General features: G+C 33.2%; 1 protein-coding gene across 1 annotated transcript in view; it reads right to left on the minus strand.

The window, feature by feature from the left end:
• The window catches only part of COL11A1 (collagen, type XI, alpha 1), a 220,804-nt gene that overhangs the window by 47,367 nt on the left and 161,208 nt on the right, over nt 1-12,229 (minus strand). Inside the window, exons 43-46 of the mRNA XM_011935227.1 lie at nt 9,910-10,017; nt 8,302-8,355; nt 4,024-4,077; nt 3,421-3,528 (exon numbers count right to left, since the gene is read on the minus strand). Coding sequence (XP_011790617.1) covers nt 3,421-3,528; nt 4,024-4,077; nt 8,302-8,355; nt 9,910-10,017 — 324 coding nt within the window. The remainder of the gene's footprint in view (nt 1-3,420; nt 3,529-4,023; nt 4,078-8,301; nt 8,356-9,909; nt 10,018-12,229) is intronic.

Raw genomic sequence — 12,229 nt, forward strand, 5'->3', positions numbered from 1 at the left:
ATTATTAATGTGATACTAATACTCTAAACATGAATAATATATAAAATAAATAAAAAATAAAAATGAATATGCATGGTATAACTTTAACTGTAAAATATGTATCTAGAATAGGCATGCTAATTATCAGACAGAAATAGCAAACATAGTAATCACTTCTAATATTGTAGGATTAGGGATTTTTTCATTTTTTAATGTTTTCAGAGAATAATTATATATTAATACATCTCATATATGCAATACATAATTTTTAATGTTTATATAATAATATTTTAGGTGTAATCTATTTTAGACATAAAAATACAAACAATGTAAAAGTTCTAAATAACTGCTAGTACTTTAGTGACATTACTGACTTCTTGACACTGCACTGCAATTGCTGAATATTATTTGACTGTGAGCCACTGTGAAAAATACATTTTACTTAATGCTCCCTAACCATGCACATATAAAGTAGCTGAAACATGAGTTTCAAAAAGCAGTACTTAGCCTTCTGCATAGATGATAGCCTTTGATATTTTCATTCTATTTTTTCTTATCCTGTTCTATTTCATTTTTTAATGTTGGTAATGCACAAAATTGTTTTTATAACCTACTATATCCACGTGACTTTCAGTTTTTAAAGAGGGTACTTTACTGAATGTATTTATATATTTGTTTACTTGTGGCATATATTCATTTTTATAAAGAAATCTTAGTTACAAATTTGTAACAAAAAATATGTATCAGAATTTCATTTATTTTTTCTCAAATGTCTGTAAGATGTCTAAGAAAAGAGACTGCTATATGTACTCCCCAAACTGTTACTATCATCTGATGATTGTTTCTAGAATTATAAGTGAAGTTTCTGGAAGATAAAGACAGGTAGTATTTCTCAGATCCTATTGACCTAAAAATTATTTGTAGGTGATTGCAAAAAATTTTAGGTTCTAAGTCAGTCAATTTCAGAAATTCAAATTCTGATTTTGATGAAACACATAAACTTAAATTCTTAAACATGCATGCATATTTTAACACAGTTGAAATAAATATTTCACTTTAACACCATTTTCTTAAATAGCATATACCACAACTTAAACATAATTAAGTTTCCAAAAACACAATAAATTAAAAATTACATTCCTTATTTTCTGTCCAGGTTTTCACACCCTTTTAGGATAGGGCTCATCTAATTTAGTATCCCCAAATTAAAAGGTATGTCAATATTAGTTCACAGTTTTATTTTTATTACAAACCCAGTTGTACATTTTCATCTTTTTTATGCAAATAATTATTCCAATTAATTCAATAAAAATATCCCAATAGAAAAAAAATTATTTCTTTTTAATTAAGTTAGATCATAGTTTGTATTGATTAAGACAGAAAATTATCATTATTACAATCAGTGGAGACATAATGAGTCAAAATCTCTTGTTGCATGGAACTAAACACGCTGAAAGGCACTCTAGGGTTAATCAGTTCTCATGAAATGTTCTACCTTTCTCCAAGGAGGTAATTTATGCATAGAGAGTTTCTGTTTTAAGGTCTGTCAATTTAAAATCATTGCCACTTAAATGATGAGTCGAAAATGAAGTTAGACCAAGAATGTACTCTCCCTCCATATATATGTGTGTGTGTATATCCTTCATATGCAGATGATAGTAAACATCAAATTGAAAAATCAAGACATTTCATCTGAATGTTAGATTATTTTATGTCTATTATAATTGCTAATATCTATTCTGCCACGAAGACTCAATTAAAGGAGGCAGATGCAATTGTGAACATGTTAATTACATTAGGATCATCCAATTTCCTGATTTAAAGAAGTAGCTGTGGGAAAATATAATCACAATTGTAATGAATTGATTTCTTGAGTCACCCTCATCAAAAAGCACGTTTCTTACTTTGTGGAAATGAAGATGATAACTGTATTGAATATTTTATAAATATAACCTACAAGACACCTAAGACACCTTCTTTAATCATGAGAACTGTTTCTAAATTGTGGTTTTATAGGATTCAGACTAATTAGTCAAATGCAAAAAAGAAAAAAATATATCCATTGGCAATCTAATTTTAATGTCTTGTTGTTTTCAAATATGTGTGCTTCTCACACATATTGATATTTGGTACTTATCACTGTTTATGTATAATTGTCTAACAAGTATAACTGAGTTAAACATGACAAATATGAAAGTAAAATTTTTTCACTTTCCAAGTTTAAAAGGAATTATTTTGACCTTAAAATAAAATGAGACAATTAAAAAATCATGTTATCTGATAAATATCCATTGAGTATTTTAACAGTAATAGTTCATTATACTGTGTTTATAATGTAATTTGTGTAATTATGCATATAATAAGCTATTTAATATCAAAAACAGTAATTGTATAATTATATTTACAAAAATAAAGATATGAACTGTTTATATAAATTCAATTTACATATACTTTTCTACAACTTCACAAACTTCTAGGTTCAGTGAACTAGATGACTTAATTTACCATTTCTAATACTAATAATATATGATAATTTATCCTCATGTGGTAACTCAATATCATTTAAGACAAAATGTTGCAACCTTTGCATGGATCACTAGGAAGAGATAGAACAAGCAAGTGGAAGAAAAAAGCTCAATGCTTCCAAAGTTCGTAGGAAACAGTGAACATCACGTGCAAAGTAAAAAACAACCTAGAAAGAAGATGTCCGCTCTGGAACATTGTGTCTAAGAGTCCAATTGTAAGATAGATTTGAACAGAATTCTCTCAGCCGTTAGTGTTCTACAATTTAATACTTCTTTTCCTGGATATGCTTCATAAAGTTTAACTTATAATTTTAAAATAATAATAATTTATCTTAAATGATCGACTGTTAATTTGTTTACCTATTATTGTTTAACATATGCTGATGGCAGTTGCTATTGGCAGGATCCCATTTCTTTGAGAAATGCTTCTAATTTTTTTTAGCCATCTTGAAAGTAAGAGTCATAGGTCGAATTTCTCCAGGGATCCATCCCTGTCTCCCTAGGAATTTGTGTGCCTCCTATTGTTATCAGTCTGAAATACTAACTTATCTTCTTATGAGTCGTATGAAAGAACCCTTCTAATATCTTACTTCTAAGCAGCAGACTTAGGTAAAGCTGTAGCTCATTTTCCAAATAAAATAGGAGTGAAGAAAGGAGGTGTAATAATTAAAGTGGGGCTAAAAATACTCCAGAATCAGGAACCAGCCCTGATACACGTTCAGGAGAATTAATCATACATGATAACAAGGATTTCAAGTTCAGCTACACGTTTAAATAAAATAATCTTTATGAATAAACATTATTCCCAAGTTCTTACGTAGAAAAAAGAAAAAAAATATTTTGTTTTACATCCACCAGAAAGCCTGGTGAGAAGTAGGTAGAAATGATGGAGTAAACAATGACAGGGGCATCTTACCTGAAGACCTATTGGACCAGGAGGTCCAGGGAAGCCTCTGGCGCCCTCATCACCTTTTTGCCCAAACATCCCCTGCTGTCCTCTAGGACCTGGTTCACCATCACCTCCCTAGAGAAGAGAAAGAAAAATTGTCCCAAACTGGAAAAAAATCATTATTATATGGACCATTACAAAAAATGTGACCATTTCCAATTTAACCAAAGCAGATGTATTTAAGAATAACCAAGTAGAAAGTAGACTAAATTCCCATTATCTGCTCCAATATGTTATTGTTTGTTTTGCTTACTTTCTTTGCTTCTGGATTATGACTGATTTTGATTTGATCATAAAGCAAAAGCTGTCTAATAATGGAAACAATTTTCTGAATTATTACATATTAAGGAATTCTCAACAAATTATTACTTATTTTAAAATGAAGTTTCAATATGTTTTGTTTCTAAGAATCAGCTTGGCTAGCTATATTCGATCATTTAAATTCGATTTAATGTGAAACATACAAACAAAACTCATTACCCCAAAAAATTGACTGGTTATGGGACAGTATATAAATTTAACCAGGGAGCTGTAAGGATTTAGATTTATGGAACAATGTGGAATACTTACAGCAATTCCAGGGGCACCAACTGGTCCTTGAAGACCTGGGGGACCAGGAGGACCCTGCAGTGAGATAAAAATAAGTAATCTATAAAGTGAAGCCAGAAAAGCCTCAGCTATATGAAACAGAACATTTAGCCTACCAAGATCAAACATTTCTGCACTCCTTTGGAAAGAAAGAAGCATCACATAGAACTCTTTTGCATTTAGTGCAATCATTACTTATTTTACTTCTTGATACTCAAACTTTCACATTTGAAATCAATTTTAAGTTGACATATATTGAAAGCACTCTTATCTGTAATCTTCAAGATAGATTTCTATGCTAACAGAAATCAAGTTATAAGATTCACATTTGAAAATTTTCAAAGTATCAGATTTCTTTAATGAGATAAATATGATTAGGAAAGGGCTCATGAAAAATTTGTATACTATCTTCTGAGTGAACATCAGAATTCTGAAGGTTCTATACAGATAGAATGTAGTGATATATGAAAATTTGGAATTTTCACATATGCATACACATGTAAACTAATTGCTATATATTAAGTACACCAGGACCTCTTACTTGGAGCAGTAGTTTTCAAAAGGCATTATGAGTCTTACATGCATAGCTATTTCTTCAGTGTCTCATTCTCTGACATTAGTAACTGGTCAGGCAATATAAAAGGCTCAGGCATTAAAGAAATAAAAGTGTCATTGAACTGTATTGTTCTGTATCAAAACTACTACTTGTGGGGGAACTGTTAAAGCAAGATTCTGAAAATCTGGTTCATGGGCCACTGGGAGTTCCTCATATCCTTTTAGGATTCCGCTAGTTCATAACTCTTCTCATAACAACAGTAAGGCATTATTTGTCCTTTATACTACATAGACTTTTACACTAATGACGTAAAATCTATGGTGAATAAAATTGCTGGTAACTTAGCGCTAATCACGTCGGGAGCTACCATTTGTAAAAGCATTAGTTGCGTTTTATCATGATATACTCTCAGTCAACATAAAAATGGCTGTTCCACCCAAGAATGTTATGGATGTAATTGTATTGATGAGGCTTTGATAGTTATTAATATTATTAAATATTGACCTTGAATATGTGTCTTTTCATATTCCTTTGACAAATTGAAGACATACATAAATTATTTTTGCCTCATACTGAAGTACAGTGTTTGTCTCAAAGAAAAAAAACACTTGGATTATAGTTTGAAATGCCGGCAGAACTTTTACATGGAACACTAAATTTCACATGGAGCACAATTTTTACTTGAAAGAGCAGCTGACAGAAAAACTATGATTATTTATAATCACAGTTATAAATAATAAATGTGATTATAAATAATCAGTTATAAATAATAACTGTGATTATAAATAATAAGTATGATTTTGGTAGATGTTATTCAATGTTAAGGAAGCCTTGGATTTCAAAGAAAACAACTGACAGTATTGACTATCAATAACATTTAAACTTTAAAACAAAAATTAGAATTTTGGAAATCTTTCATCTGCCATTGCAGGCTTTACATCTTCCCAATCTGAAAGTATTTTCCTATGATATTGATATTGCATAAAGAATTGTATCAATACTTTGAGGACTGTACCTAGGAAACTAACAATTTCCAAATTATCAATGAAGGGTATTACAAAATTATGTATGAAACATAGTCATCAACGTGCAAGATAGAGCAGTGGAATATAAAGCAATAGCACAAAAAGTTCACTGTTTTCGTTTCAAATTCTGTTTTGCAATTGACCTTTAAGAAAAACTACCACTAATAAAATTCCTATGTAAAATCAAAGAATATTCAAAATTACCTGAAAAGTTACTGAAAATGCTCCTCCCTTTTATGACTACATAATTTATGTGAGCCTAGATTTTCTTCATGTTTTCAACCAAAAAAACATGTCACCACACACAGGCTGAACTAGATATGAGAATATAGCTTCTTCTATTAAGCTGCACAAAAAAAATGTAACAATGCTACTGTTGGGACTATATATTTTTATTTGAAAAAATATAGCTTTTTTATTAAAAGTGCTTTGGGCTTCTTATTTTTATTTTTAAATAAATCAATCACTAAATATTTTAAATATATCAGTTTTCATTCATATTATAGTAACCCATATAGACAAAAGCTTTTTGGGCTCCTCAGAAACCTTTCAGAGTATGCAAGGGTCCTGAGGAAAAATATTTGAGATTTGCTGGCCCAAATAATGGCCATGCAGTCATTTTAGCATAGCTTTTAAGGAGTAAATAAAACTTTTAAAAATGTGGCTTCTGTCAAGTGTATAAGGTAGTCAAATTAAATCAATAGTATTTATTTATCATTAAGAAATCTAAATGGAATCTAAAGTAATTTACTGCTATCATTTGCATATGGTTTGTCCCCACTGAACCTCATGTTGAAATCTAATTCCCAATGTTGAAGGTGGAGCCTAATGGGAGGGGTTTGGGTTCTTAAGATGGATCCATAAGGAATAGCTACATAGTGATTGAGTTCTTGCTCTGGGGAGATTGAATTGGTACTTGAAGGAATGAATTAGTTCCCATGAAAGAGGGTTGTTTTAAAGTCAGCACTCCTGTGGGGTTTGGTCTGTCTTTGTTCAGGCCTGCTTCCCCTTTTAAGTTCTCTGCCATGTTTTGAGACAGTACAAAGCCCTCACCATAAGCCAATCAGAAGCCAGCCCCAGGCTTCTTTGCACAACCTGCTGAACTGTAGGCCAAATAACCTTATTTTACTTATAAATTATCCAGCCTTGGGTATTCCTTTATAGCCACACAAAACAGACTAAGGCAGACACCAAAATATATTTTGTAAATTTACAGTCAATACTAACTTCATCAAACATATGCAGCCGGTTTTCTGTACACAATCTCTTGTCATAATTTTACAGTACGGATCTAGAGTATCAGTGCTATCACCTATTTGTTGATGTTTTGTTATACTGCATATAAAAATGAATCCAGAGCCTATTATGCAATAAATACTACAATTATTACTGCAAGATTTTTCTCTTTTAATTCTAGAGTTTTCTTTTTAGTTAGAAACATTCATCTCATAGGATTTTAGTAACTCTTCAGTTTGGGATTCAATCAATTGTAATAAAAACCTTCTTTCAGTTATGTGTTAAAGTAGGCAGTAACTCCAACCCTAAAAGCATCAGACTGATGGATCACAAAATGGAACCAGATTGGTCTGTTAGAATCAAATTGCTGGTGATAATGTATAAACTTCTATACTAGGTGAAAAAAAATACTTGAAGGACGTATCTCTGTGCGCCCCCAATTTATGTTTCTATTGGAGAGCAAATATATGAACACTTAAAGGGGGAAAAAAGTGCAAATAAAGAACGTAGAAAGTAATGTCGGCCGGGCGCGGTGGCTCAAGCCTGTAATCCCAGCACTTTGGGAGGCCGAGACGGGCGGATCACGAGGTCAGGAGATCGAGACCATCCTGGCGAACACGGGGAAACCCCGTCTCTACTAAAAAATACAAAAAAGCTAGCCGGGCGACGTGGCGGGCGCCTGTAGTCCCAGCTACTCGGGAGGCTGAGGCAGGAGAATGGCGGGAACCTGGGAGGCGGAGCTTGCAGTGAGCTGAGATCTGGCCACTGCACTCCAGCCCGGGCGGCAGAGCGAGACTCCGCCTCAAAAAAAAAAAGAAAGAAAGAAAGTAATGTCCACAGATATTCTTTAGAAAGTATAAATTACCAAGGAAATGCTGAAGCACGTGACAGTATCATCATCCAATATAGTTCATTTAAGAAGTCGGAACATGTTTAAATACATACTTTAAAGAGAATGTAAACTGGTAATGACCAAAGAAAAACATCATAAAGACAAGAGTGAACATACCGTTTGAATGGGCAACCAAAATTATTTTGAAGTTTTATGATTTAAAGGAAAATTTAAAAATAAGTATTTATAATATACAGGAATGAGCTACCAATTTGTATGCATGTAAAACATAGTAATGCTATTAATTTTGGTAAATATTTGTATATATAATTTCTCATAACCTTACAAAAAAGACTATTTCATTATGTTACTCTTTCATTTGCTATAGCAGAGTTATAAATAATGGCCTACAATTGTCATACTTTACTTAATCACAGAAATAGAAAACTTCACAAATATATAAAATTATAGAATTATATAACTGCAGAGGTAATGTAGTATTGGTATTATAAGTTTTGGCTAGGAAAGTAAGTAGTACGATATAAAAATATCAATGGTAAATAGGAAAAGGTGTTAAATAATGCTCTCTCAGTAAAAAGTAGGAAACTTACATTTTCTCCTTTGTCACCCTTGCTGCCTTTTTGTCCCGGTTCACCAATTTCACCCTGAAATTGAAAGATTTGATTTACAGTTTATCTCTAACATGCTATTGCATTGTCTTAATTATCATCAGTTAACTTTTACCTTTAATATAATTACATGCTAGTGTGTAATGTCACTGTTTAAAATGGAAAATCTTGGGTTCCCTCTGCTTCTAGCTTTCTAGTGTTGACTAATGTTAACAGACAAGTCATTTTAACTTCAAAGAATACTACAACTGAATTTATAATTTAAAAAATCAATTTTGTCTCAAATATTACCTGCATAAACTGATAATGGAAGTACACTGATTTATAAAATCTATAATTACACATTAACCAAAAATTACTTTACTAGCCAGGTGCTGGATCTCATGCCTGTAATCCCAGGGTTTGGGGAGGTTGAGGTGAAAGATTTGGCTGAGGAGTTTGAGACCAGCCTGGAAGCAGAGTGAGACCCTGCCCTACAAATAAATGTTTTTAAAAAGTTAGCTGCACATGGTGAAGCATGCCTACAGTCTCAGCTACTTGGGAAGCTGAGGTGGAAGGATCACTCGAGCCCAGGAGTTTGAGGCTGCAGTGAGCCCTGTTACGCCACTGCACTTCAGCCTGGGCAACAAAGCAAGACTCCATCTCTCAAAAAAGTAAAAAATAAAAATAAAAACAAAATAACAGCAAAACTACTTCTGCTAATTTTCCAAATGCTAAAATGATGCACATTATCAGATTGCTGGTTTACATATTTTTAAATAATATTTTAAAATAATATAATAATATATTCAACCGAAACATTTAACACACAGCCATACATTTGGAATTAGGAGCTTAGAGTCTGTACTCACATGTTGGTACATGATAACAGGATTATCAAGTAACTATGTAGCTCATTCTTCAGTCTTATTGTGCAATATGCAATACATGAGGGCTAATCATATACATATAATTAATGTTTTTATTTTATATTCATTTCAGAAGGATATTCTTTTTTTTTTTTTTTTTTTTTTTGAGATGGAGTCTTGCTCTTGTTTCCCTGGTGCCCAGGCTGGAGTGCAATGACACAATCTCAGCTTACTGCCACCTCCGCCTCCCGGGTTTACGCCATTCTCCTGCCTCAGCCTCCTGAGTAGCTGGTACTACAGGCGCCCGCCACCTCGCTCGGCTAGTTTTTTGTATTTTTTAGTAGAGATGGGGTTTCACTGTGTTAGCCAGGATGGTCTCCATCTCCTGACCTCGTGATCCGCCCGTCTCGGCCTCCCAAAGTGCTGGGATTACAGGTTTGAGCCACCGCGCCCGGCCAGGATATTCTTAAAAATAAATAAATTTTGGCATCTACTAATTTTTCTCACTACCACTGTTCTTTTACTTGATTTTTCTGTTTATATATCACATACTCTTTTATGGAACAGATACTAATTCTGAACCTCTTAAATAAAACTTTTGAGCATATGAAAATATGTGTGAAACTTTGAAAAAGGTAAACTTCCACCTGGAGTCTAATCATAAAGATTCGAATTATCTAGAATTCTTGACAAAAATTAAGCTTTTTCACAGGATCTACTAACATGGATAACGAATACCAACCTTGTCTCCGTCTTCCCCGGGAGAGCCGGCAGGACCAGCTGGCCCTGGGAGACCAACAGGACCTTGAACTCCATCTCTCCCTGCAGGCCCTTGGGGACCTTTTTCTCCCTGTATTGAATATCCAAAGATCATCAGTTTTACAGTTTTGAAGTGAAGCTACAGGAGTAATAATCTAGCTTCTATATTTGACAAGGATATTGTTTAATGTTTTTTAAAAAAACGTTTTAAAGAATAAATGATACATGATCCCTACCTTCATTTGCGACTAAGAATACTATTCTTTTAAAATCACTTATAAATCTTAGGCTATGATCCACAAAAATAATTAGGACCCAACTTAGAATTTTTCTTTCAAACATGCAATTATTACATATTGACAAATCAGATCCCTTACGTTTGTAAAACTTTGTTGAGCCTCTACTCCCCTTCCTTCGTGCCACTGACATAGCTGTGCAATGGGTATTAGGCCTTAGAAATCAAAAAATGCACTTGCTCATATGTCCAACTTTGCCATATGCTTTACATGTTTCATATGTAACTTTCTTACTTTTAAGTGTTTGTTTTGGTTCTCCTGGTTTTTGAAAATGGCATTATTTTCATGTTTAAATTGACTTATACTGTGTAATCTTTTAAAAAGTGCCTTGATAATGAACTCAACTTCTGTTTCCAATAAAACATTTTTTCATAGTTTAAAATAAATTATTTTCTAAAAGTCAAAATTTCATCAGTTTTGCACAAGACAATATTCTTGATGGCATTCAGAGGTCCTTTCTGTCCTTCTGTTATACAAGCTGGGAATCTACAACTCATTAGAATTTTGCCTTTTCATGACCCCACTTTCCCTCACTTCTCTTAACATCTCCTGTTCCTTTAAAATGACTTAGTTTTGTACATTTGATCTCCGATTTGTCTCTTGAATATATTCACTTTATCTCCACCACTGACACCTTATTCTAAAATACTGGTATCCTTGTTCTGAGCTACTGAAAACAACCTCTTGTCTTTCCCCATGTGTATTCTTACTTCCTTCCAATCTATTCATCACACTGCATCCAGAAAGCCAATTAGATCATGTTACCTACATTTTTAGGTAAATTTACTTGTTTACTTTTCCTCACATAAAAACTTCACGGCTTAGTACAGCCTACCATGATCTAGCTCCTGCTACCTGCCCAAACACATCTAGCCTCCCCCAAACCTTGCTCTCTACATTCCAACCCTTCTAGACATTTTTCTCAGTCCCTTCTAGACATTTTTCTCAGTCCCTTAAATCTGATGCCATGTCCTTTCCTGTGACATTGCCTGAGCACATTTGTTCCTCTGGCCTGGAATGTGCCTATGAGAACTCTTTGCACAGTTAATTCCTTCTCATCTTTTACATCTTGCCATCAATGCCTTGTCCAAGAAAAGGCCCCAATTCTAGCAGGTCTCTCTACTATAATCTGACATACACCATTACATTCCCTTCATATCAGTAACCTGAGTTTGTCATTATATATGTATTTAGTGATTCTTTGCATATTATCAGATTGCCCTATCAGATAGTAAATTATGTGAGGGTAGGAACTGTGCCTAATTTTGCATTCTCTTGTATATCTCTGGCCTGTGAACCAGGGTAGTCACTTAAGGAACTGTTGCTACATTACTTAATTAATGACAACAAAAGTAACACTATCTATAAGGCAAAATTAAATTGTTAACTAATTTATTACTTGCCTGGGTTCCATATGTTCTTGTTTTCTAAAAGGGTGCCATAATTATTATGTGAGGGATACCCCTGATGTCACTCTGGAGACCTTTTATCTTCTTCAAACAAATATGATATTTCAAATCTATCAATACTCAAAGGATGTGCTGTGCTATTCACAGTAAACTTCACTATATTAAATACAATAGTTGATTCAGATAGCTCCCCTTAATTTGAATCCTTGCTAGCCTTAAACTCTAAAAGTCAATCCTTTTGTATAAGGTTTCCTGTAAATAAGGCAGATATATTCCCTCTGCCTTCATTATAGTACACATAATCTCTAGCCAGGAATCACCTGCCATTCATTTCTTCTGACCCTGGTCTATGTGGTGTTGGGAGAAATTCAACAGATCTATAGCACTCTAAATTTATATTAGCCATTTATAATTCCTCAAGATGACATAACTCTTCCTCCATTATGTATCTCTTGGCCCACAATCTATACAACTACTGGAAACATTCATCTCTCCTTGTAGTCGGTCTTTATTTCACCACTTCTAACATTCCATTTACATTAATAACTAAATCTTCCCTTAAAAGTTGATAGATTAGCTAAACATCCCCATGTCCTTT

The sequence above is a fragment of the Colobus angolensis genome, unplaced genomic scaffold (genome assembly GCF_000951035.1).
Source record: "Colobus angolensis palliatus isolate OR3802 unplaced genomic scaffold, Cang.pa_1.0 Scaffold141, whole genome shotgun sequence".
Lineage (NCBI taxonomy): Eukaryota > Metazoa > Chordata > Mammalia > Primates > Cercopithecidae > Colobus > Colobus angolensis.